We start from the raw sequence: 23192 nt of genomic DNA on the forward strand, positions 1-23192 counted from the left end.
AATATGCTTCAAAGAGTTATTAAATTATATTAGCCATTTGTCATTGTATAATTTTCCAAGTAATGCATACTAAAAATGCAAGCATTGAGGGAGGTTTCATCAAAATATTATGATATTGTATTATGAAACCTGGGTTTCAAGAACAATTGACTTTCATTTGTTCAGAGTCACCATTGCATATGGGGCAAACAGATTACCACTGAGCTTTCAAAAATAAGATTCTTAGGGAGAGAAATTGGAACTAAAAGTCTTTAAACACTTGACTAGAAAGTTTGGGCCTGCCACTATCTAAAGAAATCTATTATATTCAAGATAAGATAATGGACTCAGAGTGAGTATACATATGTTTGTGTGTGTAGCATAAGTCTTGTACTCTGTGTTTACCAGTTGCTTGCTGGAAAATAAGGAAAATAAATATATGTGCAAATAAGCAGAAAGATAGAAGTGCTGTGTACACAAACATTAATTTGAGTTTTGATTCTCGAGTATAGGAATGCTTGATAGAAGAGGTGGTGCTGGTTTTAGGCTTTGAAGAGAAGTTAAGATTTTATTACTCCAAAATGATTGAAAATGTGTGAATGATCCAAGTGAAAACAAATGGTAGCCCATCTGGTTTGATTGAAGTGTAGGACATTTGAGGGGCAAGTTGGGACTAGACATGAGGATCTTTAGTTTCTTTATGTTTCTGTTTGAATTTTATGATGTACAAATGGGGGCCTTTGAAAGATTTTAAACACAGGCATAATGCGATTAGCATGAGCATCCTATTTTCCTAAGGACACAAAATGGGTATTTACAAATTAACCTTATATGTAGATAATGGCCAGTAAAGAGGAATGGAAGCAGAAACTGCAGATGCAGAAAAAAAGATCTTGACCCTAGAGCTAGAAAGGACATGGCTGGAACTCTAGGCTGTGCAGAGGTGATCTGCTTTTGTTGAATTTAGAATGTTCGCTTTGCCTAGCATTTGAAAGGTTACAGTGGTTGTTCTATCTCTAAGATAAAATATTCTTTTATCATTAAACCTCCCTTCCTAGGGGATAGTTAGTGATAGGATTAAATTGGAGTAGCAGTTGCCAACAGCATTAGTACCATCCATGACCACAGGATCCTCAGTGGGATGTCTTTATAGCTGGAGCAGAAATAAGTTCTTTTGGGATGGTCTGAAGAGCTGAAGAAAAGGAAATGCATTTTCTCAATGTCAGTGTCCTTTTCTCTTCTCCACCTAGCTCTTTCCCTCAGTCTTGCTGTGAATCACCATCTCTTTTCTACCTCACAGTGCCTTGGGATTAATGTCAGCTCTGTTGTTTGTGACTCAAGGTTCACACACATCTCAAGTATGATAAGGAAATCTGGATTTCCTTTGTGGCCACAGGACCCTAGTAATTTTATTATTCTAGTATTCTCAAAGCTTGGATCATACTTTGTTATACCTTACCCCCTTTGATGCTTTAAAAAATATTTTTAAACAATATTTAAAGGCACCATAGCTGTTACACTGCACTATGTTTTGTTTCAAGCATGCCTGCTTTGTTAGTAAGAGAACCTGTGCCAAGAGAATTGTATATGGGAGGGTGTGACTAACTTAGCAAAGGGACTTATCTCTTATCCTATCAGCCTGAGCTCTCAAGTCTGCCTTTGATATGACTTATTCTTTCCCTTCCAGCCCCACCCCCTCCAACTTTCACTGCTAACTTTCCTTCCCAAATGTTTCATGTATAAATATTTTTGCTTTTCAAACCTAATCTGCTCTCTAGATTCATTTGCTTTGGGTGATCTGAAGCACTGGTTTCCTACTCTTCTAATGACAAGTACTCAAATGTAAAAGCATTAAGATTCTGTCTCCCCACTCCTCATACCCTTTAGGTATTGCATTCTCATCAGGCCTTCTTGCCTGCCTGTGTTAGGATGGTCCTGTTTCCCTTCTGGCAATTTTCAGCAAAGTCTGCAATGTTCCCTGATTGTTTGAGGTTGAAATCTAAGTCCCAAAGGCCAACAACCATAGAAACAGGAAAGTGAACCAAAAATGATCATTGTAAAACTTGGATAATATAGCCAAGGGTGGTCCCAGTTGCCTCTGACTTCTAGAGATGGTCATCAAAGTTTACATGTTTACGTTAACTGTGCCATCTTTTATCCATCAATTTACTTCTACAAATATGTATTGAGTGGCTACCATTACAAGATACGATACTCAGTGCTAGAGATTTCACAGTAGACAGAATAGGCACCTTTGCTGCTGCTCTTGAGCTAGGAATGTATTTTACAGGGGAGAAGGCCAATAAAACTCTAAAAACACCATTCATTACTGAGTTACAGTTGTGTTGAAGGAAGGAAAAAAGAGGGTCTGTAAGAGAGAATCATTTCTAATTCCTGATCTGTTTCTTCATTTCTTACAAGCTGGAGAGGAGGACTGTTTTGCACTGCAGGTTAAGGACTGAGCTCTATGACCACAGGGGCAATCAAAAGAAAAGATCAAGAGAGGAACCAGGTCAGAAAAATTGACTCTCACTTTTCAGTGTTCCTGGAAACCAAATAGCTAGCTGCAGTCTCCTAATTAGGTCCAAGTTGGCTCTGTGAGGAAACAGGAAAGTAAAGGTCTCACTCAAATAACAACAGAGCACTGCCCACACCGACAGCTCCCTCATGTCAACTCAAAACCTAATAACTCTTCATTTATTTATATTGCTGTTGACAAATTCTTGTCCACTGTGCTCTCAGTTCCGGTTTGAATCACACTCAGGAATCTGGCCGCTTGGCCGGCTCCCTTGAGTCAGTGGCTGCTGTTATGCAGCTCTTATCTAGGCGTGGCCCACTGCAAGTGGTCAGAACTCAGGGCTCGGTCATCGGGCTGGCAATGCTGTTGTGTTAGCTGAGGTGGGAGGGGTCCTATAATTAGCAGTGGACACTTCTTGGCCTGGTCTACTCAGGTGGATCTAGACATGACTCATTTTGAAGGACAGAGCCATGGGGAAAATAAAAATGTGCTCCTTATGTCACTTCTTTGGTATCTTATGTCCTCTTAAAGGAACATCTATGACTATGGGAAAAAGCAAAGTTAGTCTTTTATGTCACTCACTTGGAATCCAACCACTGATCTTGGCACCACTGCCTTCATCGTGGTCCTCTGACCCATCTCTCTCAATAGCACCTAACTGGTCACCTTACTTCCATTAGAACTTCCTACCATGATGCTCGACTAGCAGCCAAAATGGTCTTTTGAAAAAAATCTCTAGCAAATTTCATTTGAGTTTAAACCCTGCATCTTCTTCCTACACTGTGGACCCTGCTGGTTGCTTTAAGCTCAGCCTTGGTATTGAACTTCAAACATTCCCCAGAGACAGCACTGTTCTTTCTGTCCCTCTACTACATGTTCATCCCAGGGCCTTCATCATTTTCTCTTTTTCTTAAAAATATGCTTTTCCTATGTAAAAACATTGTTGCCGTTCCTTTCTTAGCTCAGGGCCCAACTCATGTGTCATCTATGAAAGGCCTTTCTTAAGCACCTGCTTTACGCCCTTTCCCATCCCCACCCTCAATCCCTTTCACATCACTGCTTTTGCTCCCCTGTTAAATTATATCCCTGCCACTAAAGCGTGTGCTCTTCAAAAGCAGAGACCTTGTCAGTCATCCCCTCCCTATGCCAGGCATATGTAGGTGCTTAACAAGACATGTGGAATGAAGGAACACCATGGAGAAAAGGTATTTCTTTGGTTCTCGTTTTTGATTTTGTAAGTGGCAAAAAGAACATAGGAGCACGCAGAAATCTCTGCTACGACAGATAGGAGAAAGTTCAATGAAAAGTTTGTAGTTATGAATTTATTGGGGGGGGGGGTTCTTTAGGTAGACCCATAACTCATTCCCTACTCATGGTTCCACGGCTGGTAAGAGGCTGAGCTCAGATTCTCAGTGCCCCAATGAGCCCACACAAGTCCTGGAAGGAGAGGCACAACTTCTGGACTAATCTGCTGATTATCATTTGAACAAAACTCCAAATTACTTTTAGTGGTTATTAAAACACCTTTGGCTATTTCAGGATCATTGAGTCTGCCAGATTCTGGGAAGAGTAGAGGCTTAGAATTTTAGAGATTTAAAGAGATTTTATAAGTTAGTCAGTCTGGTGTCCTGTGAAGAGTCTGAGGCTCGGAGGCCTTCAGTTGGGAAATGCTGGGCCTGGAATCCAGGTTCATGTCCCACAGAGCCTGGCCCCTGGGCAGGCCCACACTCTGGGCCCATTTCCTGCACCTACATATGTGTGCTATGGATTAATGGTTGTGGTTTTGACATACCAAGTGTAACCTTGACATAGCCTTGAGGAAAAATGCTTCATTTTGTTCATAGAGATGATCATCTACCTGCCAAATGGTTTTCTCCCCCTGGGAGAAGTATTTATGACTTCATTCCCTCCCTCCCCCCCCCCTTTTTTTTTTTATATTTCAAATCCAAACCTCTTTCAGAATGATCCAGCCTCAGGGCTAGGGGAAAAATGTTTCCTATTCTAATAAATAAAATGCAGGTTTTCTCATGGTCTCAGCTTTCCTGACACAGAAATGATCTACTTTTGATGGCTGGCTGAAAGTATTTTTTAATGATTTTCACCTGCTTTGTTATGCATAGAAAGGAAGAGTAATTAGCACAGAGATTAAACCATTTTCCTAAATCCAGGGAGGCTACATCTTGTAAATGGAACCCTAGGAAAAGTTTTCTATTTTCCATGTTGTTTAGATTTATTTCTGAAAGCTGGTCCAGCAGTTTGTTTTGGATGAGTAAAGGTTGTTGTACATCTGAGATGAATTTAGGATATGTGAATTATTCACGGGATTTTTGTTTTTGATAATAAGCCTGGTTTGTTCTGCTTTCTTTAAACGGGTCAGCTCCCACTGCCATCCCATCCATATTTTACAAAGGGGAACCATTCCACTCTTTTCTTTCTTTGTGGCCCACACTGTGGGAACATGTCAGCATCCCGGTCTTGTTTTTATTTTTAAGAATATCAATTTTCATCACGATTGCTCATTTTTGATACCTGGGATGAGATACAGACAAACGAGCAGATTATGACTTGATATTTCCCCTGGCATCCTTGTTTGTGATTTATAATTTATACCTGGAAAAGATTTACCGGCCTAACTGATAATCCTTCCCCACAAAAGATAAACACACTTAAAGTCACTGGTGTGAAGTCAGATGCACTTGAAAGGGGCGAGGAATTCACCTGCAAGCACTTTTGGCACCTTGCCCTTTCCCATGAATTCAAACTGATGACAGAGAAAGCTGAGGCTGCCAAAGCTCTTTCACCAGGAGAACCTCCCAGAGCTGCTGAGGGGGGGAGGAAGGGACCTGCCATACAGTAAAGAGGACTAGAGACTGGCCCTTTGTGTTTTGTAAGACATCAGATGGAAGCAAGGAAATTGTCCCAGTGCCGTGGAGTTGAGATCTGTAGATGCACCGCTCTCTCTCCTCACTTCCCATGTGTCCAGGTGGTCCTGGTGAAAGCTCACAGGTACGCCATGACAAGTTGCCAGGCCAGCCTTGTCAAGGTGGGTGTACATGAGCATTCCATGTCACACGGCATGTTTCTGCTAGCAAGTTAAGACTGCTTTCTTGGGACAATGATTTATCAACGGGACATGTTCAGAATGCATTAAAACAATGATCAAATCTCCCCAGCTTTCGGAGTATAACCGAGTCAGTGGGAGAAGGTACGTTGTGACTAGCACTGGTGTACATAGTAATGACGTGCTCCATGTCATCTCAGGCATTTGGTCTTGCAGGTTCTTGCTCTGATCTCTCAGATTGCCTCTACCTCACCAAAAACAGACGGTGCAAGTTTCCCATAAATTTCCCTCGGTCTAGACTAGGACTCTTCAGGGAGCTCTTGGGGATTTTTTATTTTGTTCTCTCAGACATAAGCAGTGTTGGGATAGTCAAACACATATAATATCAAATGCTGGCAGATAGCTCTATAAAATCATTTAACCCACTATATGAAATTCCAAAAACAGATGTTTAACCTGGTCACACCCATTAAAGTAAGTCACTTTTTTAAAATTATGAGTATTCAGATTTATGTAAAAAATTTATTTATTTAAACACTTATTTCAAAAATTTCTTAGTAAATAATATTCGAAAGGTAAAACAGTGAAGGGACCCCTGATCACAAAACTCAGCAGAGAATTATAATGAGCTGCTAATAATAACTGCAACGTTAGGGAATTCAGTCTTGTAAAGTTTTTTTTTTTTTTTGATGTTCAGGCCCCATCAACATAACAAAAAAGAAGAGGGGGCATTGAGCAGTTATTACTTCAGTCGCTTCAGCTGCATAAATCACGATGTGTGACAACTCAGGCTATAAAGTCATCCGGCTGACAATGACTAGCAATGCAGCCGGAGTTAATCAAATTATTATTTAACACTTGTCTCTCTTGGTCTGGCCCCAGCTTCAGAACATATTTCCTTCTTTTCCGCTCTCTCTTACAACTTTTAATTTTTAATAGAGAAACTGAGGAAGTATAGGATGTACTTAGAGTTAAGGAGAGAACCTCCAATTGAGCTGGGATCTCCCTAAAAAGAGGGTCCTTCTCTCCATCAGCTTGGTCAGTACCTGGAGTGGCCACCACAGTGATTTGCTCATGGTCAGCAATCACGAACTGTTATTTTAACTTCTGGGTGGAACCAACTTCCTGACTAAACCCTTTTTCCTCCGGAGTTTTTCACTCAGGGGTCACCTACTCTGTCAGATGCTGGTTTTCTAGTTAGTTCCTTCTACAAGCAGACAGGCTGGGTTAGGTGTGTAGGATATATCCCCATAATTGTTGGCAAGAGAGAACTCCTTAAGATGTCATGGTGAGCAATGGTCTGCTCCCTCCCTGAAGGCAACAGCTTCCCATTCCCCAGCCTCTCAAGGCTTAGTATGTGCTCAGTAAGTACTATCATTATTACTATTATTAGTTTGTAAAAGCTTAATAAATGTTTGCTAAAATATGAATGACTGAATGACTGCATGAATGCATATGCCTCCTAATGGACAAACTTTTTACGTAACCATGCTAATTGCCTAGACTCTAGGGTTAAATTCAGATGGGGTATTGTGAGGAATAAAGTAGAACAGCTGCTTCCTTTGTTCAGTGCTCTGGCCTATTATTTGCAATCAGTAGATGTGTAAAGAACCAGTAGTCTTTATGTACCCAAGCATCAAAGGGGTGAAGAAGAAAATACCGACTCATCAAAAAGCCTGTTTCTCTCAGAAATGTCAGAGGCAATCACTTTTGGTGTGACTGGTGAGGATTTCATGCCATCTCTCTGGTTGAGATTCTGTCAGCGTTGAGGACTGATAGTTATAGGGCAGCATACATTTAAATCTTTCAAAAGTATTCCCATATATTTTCAATAATTTTTATATTAAATTGGAGGCAGGGATTAGGTTTTCTTTTGAAAACATGACTAAGTACTTTCTGCATTTAATTCATCTAAAAGCATTCATTTTTCTTTTCTTTTTTTTCCTTTATATTGTGGTCATTTGTGATTTTCTTTTTAACCTTCATGTGTTTCCTTTCTTAATGTTAACTTTAACATATTCAAAAGGCAGAAAAACTTAAAAATTTTATCATAACCTTAAAAATATTAATGTAAGTCATTCAATCAAGTTCTACTCAATCTACTCAGATTTATATCTTCAATAGGATTGATCAACTGAGAAAAAAATCAAACCAGTATTTCTTTAATCTCAGAGTTTACCAAAGAAAGTCATGATCATTGATATGTGGTATTTAGTATGAGACAAAGAGAACAAATACCCACAGCATTTGTAGCACTCTGAGGATGAGATTATTTCCCTGAAGTAATTGTTTTTCAAGGCAACTTTGAAATCCATGATTTATGTAAAAAAAAAAAAAAAAAAAAAAAAAAAAAAAAATTATGTAGCAAATTTTCAATGTCCTAAGTGGAAGAAGGAGGATTAGAGTAGAAATCAGGAATCTTTATTTAACAAACAACATATTTTAAAAACACATGTTATTACAAGTCTGCTTTGCTGCCTTCGATTTTAAAATTGTCACCTTTCTCAAGTTGAAATAACTTATTTATTTCCAACAGTAATCTATTGTGATTCATTACAAATTCATATTTGTCCCTTTTTAGCTAAAATTGTAATGATAATGCTAAATAAAAGTTTTTAACCATACTGTGGTCAAACCTGGTAGAGGCTTCAGATCAGAGTGGGTTATATCTTTTTCAAAGATACTGACGCCCTTCACTTGTCCTACCAGTCAGTTACTTACATCTAAATTTGGAAGCATAATTGCCTTAAAAAGTCCCCCATAAAGAAGAACCCCAGGCTTACCAGCCGAAAATTGGAGGTACAAAGATTAGAGCTGGCAACATTCATTCCCGTTGGTACCTTTATGCCTGTAGGGAAGAAGACTGCTTTTAAGCAGAATGTCTGACAGTGGAATTAAACCTTATTAATATGCTGAGTCTGCTACTTACTTTGCTTCTCCTCCATGTTTTATTGAACTCTGTCTATTCTGTAACTTCCACTGTTGAAGTTGACTCTCCCCAGATTCACCCAAGAGAAATAGCTCCTCTGATAATTAGGTTGTCTATTTTCAAGGCAAGCAGGGAAAATAATAAGTGATTTCTCCATTGCATTCTTTTTGTTTGTGTTCAATAATTTTTATGGAGTTAATTTAAATTTAGCAGGCTTTACATGAACTGCTTCGGGAGGATTTACTGCATCGTATGTGAAAACTGTCTGCATCTGACATTTTAGAATTACCCACCTATTTATGGGATTATACTGCATTCAGTTCTTGAAGGAGCAAGTCAATTTTCGGCATAGATTTTTTTGGAGGTGTCTTTTTTTTTTTTTTTTTTTTTTTTTTTTTACCTCTGCCTGGCTTTGTGAAAGCCAGCTCCGAGGTAAGAGTGGAAACAGTGGGAGGAGGTTGAGAGGAGAGGAGAGTAGAATCAAACTGTGGCTTGCTCAAGGAGATGGTTTGCATTATAAACTGTTGATGGAAAGAAGAAACCTTGAAAAAGCAACCCAATAATTTACTTAATTTAAAAATGTGTTCGCATATTTTTAAAATTAAAATAAAATTTTACTTGATACCTAGCCTGTCTATGGTCCTTGAAGGACTTGTTAAAAGATCAATTGCTGGGCCCTCATCCAAGTCATTTCGTGTGCACTGAGGCCTGAGAATGCCTGCTACTCTGACTAGGAGCTTAAGGTCCTGGCTGAATTTGGATCCAGGTCATCTTCACTCCAGTGGCTCTTTTATTTTTTATTTTTTATTAACTGATGTCTCAAACTAGAGGCTAGCCCACATCAAGGGTGACCTAAGAGCCTAGTTATGTCTTTCAAAGTACTTCAATACTTCTAAGTTGGGATAGGGAGTAAACCTAGGTCCACTGGCAAAGGTTTTAAGGCAACATATGTCCACATGAGTCACAAATGCAAAGTATTTTAACTACCATTTTAGTTCTATAATCTTAGAAGCTCAGAAACAACAATCAGTGTCATTCTTTTATTTCATAGATGAAAACAATTAAAGTTTAGGATTCCCAGGAAAAGAAAAATCTAAAAAAAAAATTGTAATGCTAAAATTAATTATAATTTATAATTGCAAAAATTTGAAGTGCCTAAGAGAAGTTACTCCCAAAATGAACTAGAATGTCCCCCAAATAAGGCTATATCATTTAATCAAGAAAATCCACTTAAAGATGGATTTACTTTTTATAGTACAGATTCAAATCAGTTTTTCAGAGAGATGGCTGGAAAGTTGACTCTTTTGCAGCAATGGTAAGAGAGCACTCTTTATTAAACTTTGTCATTAAAAACTCGGGGGTGGGGGTGGGGGGACGGATTGGGCACTGAGGGTAACAGAGATCCAGGAACCTTGGATTCCAAACTTGATCCTCTAGAGTTTAGAAGAAAGGGTGGGCAAGTCATTTACCTTGAAAATGAATATGTTGAACTAGATCAAATGTCAGTAAGTTTGGCCCCCAGGCTTGCCACCTGTTTTTTGTATAGTCTCAGAGCTAAGGGTGTTTTTTTTATAGATGACATTTGCAATCAATTTGATAATAGGAAATACTTTCTTTCAACCCCAATTAAGGGAAATTTTATCTCTCCAAATTGGAATTCCATTCTTCTCATTAGTAAATCTGTATTAGATAAATAAATAAATAAAAAAAACCCAACTGTACTTAATTACTATTATATTTTGAATTGCATCAATACATTTTTTGGTAAGTGCTAGACTTTTATCTCCTTTCTTTTAATCTTTATTGTTGAAAGTATTACATAGGTCTTCCTTTGTCTTCCCATTATGCAAATACCTTCTTAATATCTTTCTTCTTACTCTTGGACCGCAAAGCCTAAATTATTTACTATATGGCTCTTTACAGAAATTTTTGCAGCCCCTGGATTAGATGATCCTTAAAGTCTCTTAAAAACCTGATTTTTATTTTCTCTCAAGGCATCAATAAAACCAGTTATGGAATGTGAGTGACAGGGACAATGTAGTTTTCCCAGTGTTTGACCCTGTTTTGCTCTGTGTGAATGGGACAGAATCAAGTGGACCCAAAGCAGAGCCTCATTTCCCTGCAGCAATTGTCTATCTGCACCCTGTAGGATTCAAAAGCAGTTGAAGAGGTCTGTGAAAATAGTAGTTCAAGCTGCACAGCCTGGGGTAGTAAAGCAACCCTCTCTTGGGCAACTCTGCAATCTCTCTGCCTCAATTTTCCCATCTGTTCTATGGGGAATGTTTTTTAATGTTCACAGCTTCCCCAAAGGTGGCTGAGGATCGCATGTTTTTACAAAATAAACCTCAAAGCAGAAACTCTCTGACAGAGTGTCTTCTTTTCCCAGCATTTATTCTTACATCATTTGTAAAATATACAGTCTAGCAGGTGAACAATTCAACGATGGCCATTAAGTGACTTTGGAATTTCTAAAATAGATTGCTAAGCACACTGAAAATGCTACATCAGAACTCAAAAGGCAGAGCTCCCATCGTGCTTGTCCATTCAGTTGAGATTGGAGGGAACAAAGGCCTCCCAGAGTCAACTGCTTTCTGAGGACAAGTTTGCCAGAATGGCTCACATTTCCCCTGGAGAGCCACTGATGGAATTTCAGCTTTGACCTTCTGGAGAATCTGTATTAAAATGCAAATTCGTTACCTAGGAATGTAATTGTTAACCCATTAATACCTATTTGTTAGCACTTTAGCCTTTAAAAAAATCAAATATATATATACATATATATATATATATACACACACACACACACACACACACACACACACACACACATATATATATATATATATATATATATATATATATATATATATATATATGGTTGATTTTTAAAGAGAGGAAGAGAGAGGGATAGAGAGTTAGAAATATCCATCAGCTCCCTCCTGCACACCCCCCTACTGGGCATGTGCCCGCAACCAAGGAACATGCCCTTGACCAAAATCCAACTTGGAACCCTTCAGTCTGCAGGCCAATGCTCTATCCACTGAGCCAAACCAGTTAGAGCTCAAACTAGCCTTTTCTTTTCAAATTAGCTATAGCTGAGAGCAGTACTTAAATAGAAGCAAATCTAAGCCTGAAGTGGGCTCAGGGTGAGTTTTGTAGGTCTTTGAGTTCTGGGGACACATCCCTACCACTGTAAGCATCAACATTTGCAAGAGTGCCTGAGTGCAGGTGTGTGCACAAACACGCACAAGCCCAGAGGAGACTTAATAGTCTGGACAGTGGGCCGAATTGCCTGAAAGAAATATTGTACACCCCACGCTGATACTTTTAAGTGTTTTAATAGCCACATTAAAAAATGTAAAATGTAAAAAGGTAATATTAAATGTTATGGTATTTTATTTAACTTACTATAGTATCCAAATACAAACTAAATTTGTCTAAAATCAGACTATAAAGTCAATCAAATACTATCAATCTTTCTGTATTTCTTTCAAAAGGTGAAACGTGACCCTAACATCTATATAGGGTAGATTTCAAGAGTAAGTTTAACTAGTTCCTTAAGTTGGGCCTTACACCTCATGTAAATAAGTCATCTATGCACCAAGAAATCCTGAAGGTATTATATAAACTTCAGGGTGGGGCAAAATTAGGTTTACAATGGTTTATATGAAAAATGATACAATAATTAAGAAATAATACAAGAATGAACTCTATTTCAAATATGCACAACTATAAATCTACTTTTGTCCCACACTGCACAACTACCTGAGGGTAGTGGGTGAACTAATGAGAGAAAAGAATTTTTCTTTCTCCTCCTCATCCTCATTTATTTAATAAGTTTTTCTTTTATTTAAAGTCAGCAGAAAGAACTAATTAAGGCAAGACAAAAGAAAATAGATTCAAAATTTGCCTTGTTCATGTGAACAAATCTTCCCAAGATGGCATATTTGAAAGGCCAAGTACAACCATCCGTTATACTGCACTCCATCTAGTGAACTTTCCCCAGCAAAGGGGCAGAAGGATGGTGTCTCTTGGGGTGCACTTTGGCTCGCTACAAGCTTGCTTGCCAAAGCATTATCATTCAAAAATTTGGTATAACTGTTCTCACCCACCAGAGAATGATGGAAAATCATAGTACGTGTCAATGCTTGCTTGCTGTACCAGATATCTTTCACTGGGCTTTTCTTTACAATGAAAGATGTACTAAAATTTGGAAGATGCAAAGAAGTGGTGAATAAATATGGGTTACACATTTGTGCACCAAATGCTGAAGGGCTGTGAACCAGCCACTCAGAGAAAAAAAAAAAAGTACTGAGCCATCAGTTTAGTAGGTCATTTTGAACGTAGACAGCAAAATGTCTGTGTGCATGAAAAACTACTACTATATTTTCAGAGATCCTTTCTAAGAATCCTGAAATATTAATAACATGGTCTTAATGTAGTTGAAGACAAAAGCATGTGGCAAGGGTTGCTGAGAATAGCACAATGACAATTTGGTATTTTCAGCTTGTGCTCGTAAAAGCAAGAGGAAACGAAAATAAAAATAGTCAGTGTGTTTAAAGAACAGCAGCCTTCAATTTTACAAAGAGGGATAAAACCATATTCTCCAATTGAATTCACATATGCATATTCTTGATAATACACTACTAGTAATACTAGCTTCAAGGAAATGTAGAAAAAATATATAAAATCCAAACTAGTTTTTTTTCTTAAATTAATATGTCCACAGGACTATTTTTTAAACTTTTATATATATATATATATATATATATATATATATATATATATATATATATAAAATATATTTTATTGATTTTTTACAGGGAGGAAGAGAGAGGAATAGAGAATTAGAAACATCAATGAGAGAGAATCATCGATCAGTTGCCTCTTGCACACCCACTACTGGGGATGTGCCCACAACCAATGTACATGCCCTTGACCTGAATCGAACCTGGGACCTTTCAGTCTGCAGGCCAACGCTCTATCCACTGAGCCAAATTGGTTTCAGCCTAATTTTTGAACTTTAAGAAATTAAAGACATCCTCCACTCTGATTTTAGTGAACTATGGATTTCATTTTTTGATTGGATATAATCTTACTGGAATGGCAGTTGAAGAATTAGCGACGCTCCCCACCTCTCTTTTTTTCTTACAAGCTTTTGAATGAGCCATGTGTCCCATTGCAATGAATCGGTCAAGGCCAATTTTCATTGTCAGTCTTTCGCTGCCATTGTGAGTTTTCAGATTTTGATGCCTGGTGAAATGGGGGTGCACAAGGATTAGTCAGGAACAGGGAGAGTTTTCCTCCAACATCCAGATGTGAAATAATAAAAGCAATGCATGCCTTCTTGGCGGTCCTCACAGCCCGTGACAGGTTGCCTTTGTTGGCTGTGGCTGCGTGAGTGACAGACAGGACCCAGTGGGTTTGTCTCGAGTTCAGGGACTTGTGGTGTTTGATGTGGGACGGACAAGCCAGTGCTTCTTTCTGCCAAACCTGGAGTTTCTGATTTGAATCCAAACCCTAGGGCCATCATAAGCATGACCAAAAGCACCTTGCATCTTGAACCCTATCTAATTATGTGGACTGTATAAACTGGAGACACATAAATCTCAGTCACTGGAGCAACTTGTTTTTCTAAGATGCTCCGGTCCAGTGAGAGATGAAAGCAAATAAGGGAGAGATTGATCTCTGAGCGCTTTTATGGTCGGTGCGCCACACGTCATAAACTTTGGGCTCGTTAAAGGAAATTCCATAAACAACTTTAGTTAATAGCGACGAAGGAACTCTGTGCCTTTCTAGAGCTTCTGCTAAACTCCTTTTCCACTTGTGATTACAAGAGCACGATTAAGGAAATGCCAACAGGATGTGCAAGAGGGAGGAACAGCCTTCAACTGGAAGCCACATGGGTGCTTGATGGATGAGTAATGGGACAAGGGAATGAGGCCATCTCTGCTCAGAGAACCCAGCAGTTTTGTGGACCTCTTTGTCTCTACTCATTTGAATAAAATCTGCTAGCTTGCTGGCATGGTTGGTCTCCTTTGGTTGGTCAGGCTGATGGAAACTTGCCTGATGGGTTCTTCTCCCAACTGGTATTCTTGATAGAATAGAATCATTCTAAGAAGGTGATAAATGGAAAGGAATTGAGAGTGGATCACATTGGAAAGATTGTTGGTAACTGTCGCTTTTTTTTTTTTTTTTTACCTCTGGTCTTTGAAATAGCTTTCTTTATGTTTAATGGCCTTGTCACTGTGGGTTTTAATACTGATGGTGTTGGTCAATTTTTATTTGAGATTGAGACAGATTTGGGAGGTGATCGTGAAGGGCATAGGGAGAAAAAAGGGGAGCGTGGCTCTACTAATTATTTTTTATTGTGAGGTTTCCCAGAATTAGTGGGTTTTTCCACATTAGTGAAAGCAGTCTTCGGTGTCAGTGTGATGATGTTTGTAAAGATGAAGTCATGGAAAGTGCGTCAGGTGCATAAGGAACTATATGGCCCATGTTCTCTGCACCAGCCCCTTGGTGGGGGGTGGGGAGAGAGGAGGGTTAAGTTTGTGGAGGGAGAGAGGGGAGTGTTGAAAACCTGGAGAGGGTTTTATTAATTTGAAAATAAACACACAAACTATCTTCTGATCTTAAAAAAATTTTTTTAACATGTTTTATTTCCAGAATCTACTATTGGGTAGTATCTAGAACTTTCCCCTCAAATTGTGACTCAAGTCTGAACAACTCTTCTTTGCTTTTGTGCTCAGTTGTTTTTGTGGGTTTTTTCCCTTTGGTCCTCTGTAGCTGTAATTAGGAAATAATCAGCAACCCCCATTTTTTTGTTGGCACTTGGCTACACTTCCAACTGGTTGGTTCAAGATCATGCTCTCAGATTTCATAGCATGTGGCAAAGAGTGCAGGCTTTGGGGGCAGGGCATTTGGGGTCAAAGCTGGCCCCTGACATTTACCAGATGCATGGTCAGGCACTGGCAATTTACTGCTCAAAGCTGGTATTCCTCATTTCGAAGGTAAGGCTAATAAGAGTGCCTATGGAAAAGAGGCGTCGTGGGATTGAATGTGATGCATAATAGCAGGGTCCCAGCACACAGGAAACACTGGGGAAACTTTAGCTGTGATTTTATTGATATTACCAGTTTTAAGAAATTTTTTTCCATGGGGCTCCTCTGCCCTCTGACCAGAAATGTTAATGTCCCTTAAAGGGTGACTGTTTTTGCACGTTTTTGATTGCTTTACCTGTATCTCCAGTCAGACGATCACTAGTGATTAACAAAAATGTCTCCCTTCCTCAGAATCAAGGAGGTGATGCTATGCTTTGCTATATTAGCAGCGGTTTATATTGGTTTGTTTTTCTTCTTTCCTATAGCCTGCAAAATTGGATATTACAAAGCCCTCTCCACAGATGCCACCTGTGCCAAGTGCCCACCCCACAGCTACTCTGTCTGGGAAGGAGCCATATCCTGCACCTGTGATCGAGGCTTTTTCAGAGCCGACAGTGATGCCGCCTCAATGCCCTGCACTCGTAAGTTGTGTGATTGTCTCTCGTTTATGTAATAGCAACAGCTTTCATTCCCACCTAGTGGGGCATTGCCAGGTCTTCTCCCAGGATAACTGTGCAGGGGGCAAATTACATCAAACAGGCTTCTTTTCTTAATCATAGCAGGGGAAATGATGATGAAAAGAAAGGATCTTTCTCACTGTTCTGTTGCCTTCAAAATGCACAGCTGCCAACAGACGACTTTGCAGAGCAGAGATTGAGCATTCAGGGGTTGTCTGACAGTGTAATTAGAGCTGAGGTTGGAATTTATAAATGGCTTTACCGGCTCATGGAGGACTCAAGGAGAAGCTTGACAGCGGCAGGGAAGCGGGTATAGGGCAGGGCTCCGAGCATGGGATCCCCTGCGGACAACAGGTTTCAGTTCTGGGTGATACTGATGTCATAGCTTGCGTTGTCATTGCTCTTCGTCCCTCTTTCCTCATAGTTTTGTATTCATAGCAGTTAGGCTTGGGTCCTAACAAATGCTTGTTTAACGCTAGGCACTCGGTAAATGCTGGGCTAATGAATGGATGGGATTGGCATTTTGGTATGCTGGGGAGTAGAGAAACCTTTTATCACACTTTTATATAGACCGTGTTCCCAGGTGTGGGCCTTCCCTCTGTGTACACTCTGGGTTTCTCAGACCCTGCCATGGCTGTGACCTTGACCAGAACAGGGAGTGGCGTGCCCAGGTATTCCACCCACGTTTCCACTGCATGAGTCTGTCTGTGTGTGGAGGGACACACCTGGGGGCTGGCACACAGGCTTTCTCAGGTCTCGGCTTTGTTTCCAAGCTTGCCAGTTAGTAGCCGAGTGACGGATTGTTTAGCCTCTTAAGTCTCACTCTCCTCATCTGTGGAATGGAGTCAATAATAAATAGCACCTCCCTCCTGGTTGTTGGTACTGAACACTCTCATGTTGTTTACTTACTATATAAAATACATAAAATGATGCTACTCCAAATAATTTAGCTTTTACTGCCATTACGAATTATTTTGTTTCTTAACTACTATAAATTCCATCTTGGCTGCCTGGAGCCAGCATCATTCAAATAAAAGTACTTTCTCATCTCGGGAGGTGGGGGGTAGTAAGGCCAGCTGTTTGGCCGTTGTCCAGCCCAGGCACTACCTTTAAAAGGTAGGGGAACAATTTCAGGTCCATCCCAAATTTGTACTGAAACTGCCACACTCTCGTGAGTTCCTGTTATAACCAGAGACAATACAACAATAGCAACAACAACCATTTATAATTATGCCCAGGTAATGTAGCAGGCACTTTCAATAAACCTTATCACCGGGCTGATATTATATTTATAAGATAGGGATTATTTTCATTTCCTAGAGGAGGTAACTATCAGCTCAGATGTTAAGGGATATGTCCAAAACTCCACCCAGCCTGGCGGGAGGGCTGGATAACCACAAGACTCCCATCACCCCCGTTTACTGGGAGGCCCTCTTGCCAGCTACCTAAATTCCAGCTCTAACTTCTACAGGGAAGGAATCCATGGGGGCCATTCTTAGGGGTAAGCCTACATGGGCAAAGATGTCCTCGTTGTCTTCTTTTTCTGTTCCTTCCATAGACTAAGTGCTTTCTCCGGATGGGGCATATACATTTGATATGCTTAAGTCCAAGCCTTTTATTTTTTCCCCCAATCTAAATATTCTTATGCTCCATTGTGTGATTAATTTAATAGTGACACTCTTCCTCTATCCACTCCCACATCCCAATTGTGGGATTTTAGAGAATGATAGCAAACTTAAAAAAAAAATATTGTGGGCTGACAGTATTATCCTTAATTTGGATCAAGGAGTCCACTACCTGTCTTTCCTATAGATGCCTTCTGTAGGCTGGGGTTTGATTATGTTATGAAACTCACAAAATTCACCTTGGATGGGCTCTTTAGTCAAAGTGTAAGTGTGGTAGGTGAGCCCTTGGAATTTTATGATTCTGTAGGAATAGTTTTATCCTGAAGATGCCAATGGGAAAAAGCAAATATGGATTCTTAGCCTATGAGTGAACCAAAAAGTTTAAAAACTAAAGTAGCTCTTGTATTTTTCAGAGATAGTTTTCAATAACATAAGAGAAGAAGACTGGTGGTTTTTTGTGTCATTAATAAAATGCCTGTTAAATTACCAAAACAACATGTGATCTTTTTCTCCTGATTCACTCTCTTGTAACTCCTACACTTCACTAAGCCAAATGTGCAGGATTATTCTAATGCTTATTGCATCTCTCCAAGTCCAGTTAGGAAGAAACACAGTGCTGATCCTAACACCACCAACTTGTGGGTTTATTTCCCCTCTCCAATCCCCAGTTTACCCATCTGTAAAATGGGGTTTTTACTATCTACCTGTGGGGCGGTTTTAAACATTAAATGAGAAAATATTTGTACTGGTCTGGCACCTGGTATGGATCTAACAAATGGGGGTGCTCTTCTTTTATGGCAGCTGGTCACTTCCTCCCCCAAGCTTACTCCATAGCAGATTGCTGACAACTGTCCGTGCCTCTGTGATGATTTTCTCACTGAATGCGCAATTAAATGACCCAACAGCCCCACTGCACACCAGAATTTCAGAATTTCAGCATCAGTATTTTTAGAAGTTGTCCCATCATTCTACTATACAGACAAGGCTGAAACCACTTCTCTCCAGAGTTGAATTTTTAAGTCCTTTAAAAAAAATATTCAATGAACATTAACTGAATAAGACTCATAAGATCTCCTTTGAGATAGGGATAATCTGGGAGGTTACCATATGTTGCTAACAGGTATATTAGTTCAGTAGCAAAATTAGAATCTATTCTCTTCCTGATGAATGCAGTGGACCTGCATTGCCCAAAGAATAGCCCCTAGTTGCACATGGCTATTTAAATTTAGAATCAATCACATTCAGTTTAAAATTCAGTTTCTAATTTAGGTTTGCCACATTTCAAGAGCTCAGTAGATATATGTGGCCGGTGGCCACCATCCTGAGCAGCATGGCTGAGTCACTCTGAGTTATTTCAGTCATCTCAGACAGTTCTGTGGGACAGTCAGTGCTGCAGCAGACATTTCAATAGAGAGGAGACAGTGGGGTTTTCTCAGAGAACCTCTTGTTCAAATAACCCACAGGATGAAGCCCTCCTCCCCTCCACCCCCAGCTTTATCAGATTCTCTTGACAAGATCTGGGGATGGGAAGGAGCCTAAACATCAGGGATCCTTTCAAACAGATTCCAGCCTCTAATGAGTCCTTACCAGTTGGTTAAGCCAGGTGGCAAACCCAATTCCCTTGTGCTGACAGCCATGGCAATCAGGCACCTTCTTTGTTCCTTCTGCTGCTTTTAACCCCCGCATTCTTATGCAGCCCTGCATTTACTGATCACTCACTGTGACGGCACACTAATGAAGAAATAAAACACACGAACTGAGACTCATTCTTTCAGCCACTGAGAGATTCTGCTCCACTGGCTCATAAAATCAAGTTTTTGTTCACTTGGAGCACGACTAGACCAGGTGAACACATGCGGCATTGGCTAATTTAGCGGGAGACGCCTAAGAAGTTCTGCACGCCATCTCCATTGCTAGAGAACATGAGAGAATTCAATGATAAAATAAACTTTATCTTGGGGGAGATTTCCCACGGAGCCTCTGGGTGGGTTAACGTCAGCGTCTGCCTGATAGATAGACATTTCAATGGAGGAATCATCTGAATATTTTCAAGAAGATAATCAGCACCTGTTAGAACACTATTTTAAATGTTGATGTGCATGGAAAGCACCTAGTGATCAGCAGATGCCAGGCCTGATATTCTGCTTTTCTAACAAGTTCCCAGACGCTGCTGAGGCTGCTGTTCTGTGGACCCCTTTCCCTTTCTAAGAGTTAGATCCTCCCTGATGGATAGCAGGAGACAAAGGAGGACCCTCCCTTCCATGCCTCTAAATTTTAGGGCTGCTCTCCCGCTCAGTGGTGACTCTCTGAAGATATTTCCAGGATTCTGAACATTCTTCCTTAATGGAAATCGAATACTTCATTTATCTCCCACATGAAGAAAATCCATCTGGTGTGGAGTTGCATAATCCAATACACTCACTGCGGAGCTTCTTTTGTTTGTGTTTTCTTCTGAAGTCCCCACTAGGTTACTGCCAGAGAATGTCAATGGGAATGGTTACATGTCCCAGGTGACCATTCCCATTGACACTCTTCTGGCAGTAAACTAGTGGGGACTGCGGAAGAAAAAAGGTGATGGGGCTTTTGGTGACATTGCTAACAAGGCAGACACCTAGACCTTGATAGACACAAGGATGGCATTTAAGTTATGAAGGGATTTTTATTCCATAAATCGTTTTTTTAGGAGAAATTTCAGAGTGATTTTAATGAATGAAGTTAATGTTCTTTAACTCTGCAGATAGCCAGCCCTTCCCCTTCAGATCTTGTTCACCTTCCCTTTCCTTTTCCCTGTCATCAGGAATGTTGTCTGGCGATCCCAGTGTTGGAGATGTCAGCTGCCTGCCTATGCAGGAGGACTGAGTGCCTTTTGTCACTTAGTCTCTTGTTCAGTGATTATAGTGAAAAAGGTCTTCCCGTCCCCTCCCACTCCCCCAGGAGGCTGAACCAATATTACACATAAAGTAACTTTCCAACCCTTTATTGTGTTTTAAAATGTACCTGGGAAAAAAATGCCTTGTAGAAGAAGTAAATTGGTTTTGTGTATCTAGAAAGAAATAGCTAATTTGTTATTTTGGCAACTTTACTTCTGAGCACCATTACCAGAGTGGCTTTGCGTATTTTTCAATTGGAAATCTGTTCTTGCGCTGCTGGGTGCTCCTTATTTAACTTGTTTGATGAAACTTATTTGAGCCCTGTGATCGGGAGCACTCTGTAAATAAGAGATTATTATTTTAGATTGCCAACTTAAAGGGCCTTCACAAATCTGTCTCCAAGTAAACGGCCTTGAATAATTCAGTCAGCTGTGCCAAACAAACAAAGACTGGGTGATTGATACTTAGACATAGCCTAAAATATTCCAAAATTGCAGCTTTTAGGACAATTTATCCTGGAGTTGCTTAGAGCTAATGAGGGCAAATTTACCAAGATCTATGACGAAAGATCTTGATTTGAAAAAGCTTTTTGCAGGTTTAGGTTATCAAGCAATTGAATAGCCTAGCTCTGAACGGCAAACATCACTTACTTTGTCTCTACATTTGCCTTTTTAAATTGAATTTAGTGTGCCAATGTATTTCCTCCAGAAAGTGTATTGTTTTAAAATTACCATTTCAGTTCTATTACTCAAAGCCTTCATTTCTAATGCTCTCTGACAGTTATCAACATAATGAACCATAATGAAATGATGAGCAATCTTCAGTGCAAACCCAGTGTGGATCCCAGTGGCTCTGTGACTGTGTTGTTAAAATCTGATGCAAATTAAAATAACATCGTCCTTACTTGTTCCCAAGGTCAGGAGAAGAGAGAGACTTTTTTTTTAAGTGCTTTAATTTTGGAAATCTCATAAGCATTTTCAAATAAACCCTTGAAGGTATGATGTTCAGATTAATTCTTTACCCCAAAGATTTTCATGCTTAACAGTCTGGCTGAGGGATTTTGGGAGGGATAGTCTAGCATGTGGCTTTGATGTTTAAAACCATAGGATAAAAGGCAGTTCCCAGTTTCAAGTAAACTCCTTTTTTTTTTTTTCTACCCAAGAACATATTTCTTTTTTGCTTTAAAGCTGCAAGTAACTAATAACACGAAAGGGAAGGGCATTCTAAGAAACTGATTAATGAGAGTGCCGTTAGATCTAGGGAAAGACTGGTTCGTAGAAGAGAGAGAGTATAAGCCGATTCCCCAAGTTTTGTTACTGAAAGTGTTTCAGAGGATCTATAGATTGATCTCTAACCACCCCATGTTGCATCATCCATGGAATCAATCATTGTTATGAACATACTTTTATGAAAACTCTTGTCTCTAAGATTTTCAGGAAATTTATTATTTCATGTTGATCAAATTGGCAATATACGAGTGTAGTTTCATACTACATTTCATTTGTCATAAGTCTAAAATTTAAATTGAGACATTAGCTCTCCTATTGCTAGATTACATGACATGGTTCTGCTGCCTATTAGCCAGTGTCCATCCCCTGACCTTTCAAACCAACCAAAGCAACCAAAGATGTTTTGATGATTTGGGTGCAGCCTTTGCCGACCCATTCCATTTCCAGGCTGCTCCTTTAGTGAAATGTCAGTTGTTCAAGGTCCGACATCAGCTAATAAGTGAGCCACACCCTCGTCTCTTTTTTCTGAATTACCTTTCAGCATTATAATACTAACAAAAAAAATACATCCAGAGAACCCAAGAATACATTTCTTATCCAATGACAATTTAGAATATAGATGAAAGGAGCTAGTTGGACCCAGTGTGCTAAGTGAAAGGAACGAGGTGGACCCAAGGCTGATGCTCACTTGCCATTTTGTTATTTGCAAAATTTTGTAAAGCTTTAATACAGATCAGGTATCATCTCATTGAGTGAGTTGCATTAAAGCAGTGGTATTGTAGTGTCCTTTTTAACTCCCAACCTACTTCCCATTCTATAGGGGTTAATAGTACAATGTGAATTCAGCTGGAAAATGCATACGAGTGAGGAACACTAATGTATGCCCAAGTGAAAGGCTTAAATAATCTGCGAATGCCATTCAGCCAGGTTTTTACATGTTTCCCACCACCATGAATAATTAAGAATGGCTTATTATCCACCGAGCCCTGTCATTTCTGGATAACATTTTTTTACACTATTCATAGAAGTCATAGAGCAGTTGTGCACAGCATGCTTCTATGAAACAGGGTCAATTATACATTCCTTGAGATTTCCTGGGGTGAGAGCTAGTTACCTTCTTTGCTATCAGCGTTTTGATTTTCCTCTCGTAGTTGATTTTTGTTCCACGTGCTCTTTACAGCTCAGCAGAAGCTGAACAGGGAGACTCCTATTGCATAGATATCATTGCCTCCCACTCTCCTGTGACCATCCACCCAGGGAAAGACATTTAACATAGACTTCCAGTTACACTCCTCTGTGCAAGTTAGGAACCAGGTAGAGAGGACAACCCAGCTAAGACAACCGCGCCATCCAGGAAACAACGCCCACAGTTGCCAGCATCAACGTCAGGGAAGCTAGAAAAATGTTACTTGGGGTGAAATGA

At 39.8% G+C, this 23192-nt stretch overlaps 1 protein-coding gene across 2 annotated transcripts in view; it reads left to right on the forward strand.

The window, feature by feature from the left end:
• Positions 1–23192, forward strand: part of EPHA4 (EPH receptor A4) — a 135386-nt gene that overhangs the window by 44855 nt on the left and 67339 nt on the right. For both annotated transcript variants that reach the window (XM_084891388.1, XM_084891389.1), the window contains exon 4: positions 15854–16009. In XM_084891388.1, coding sequence (XP_084747514.1) covers positions 15854–16009 — 156 coding nt within the window. The remainder of the gene's footprint in view (positions 1–15853; positions 16010–23192) is intronic.

Source organism: Pipistrellus hanaki, assembly GCF_964339955.1.
Source record: "Pipistrellus hanaki genome assembly, chromosome: 8".
NCBI lineage: Eukaryota > Metazoa > Chordata > Mammalia > Chiroptera > Vespertilionidae > Pipistrellus > Pipistrellus hanaki.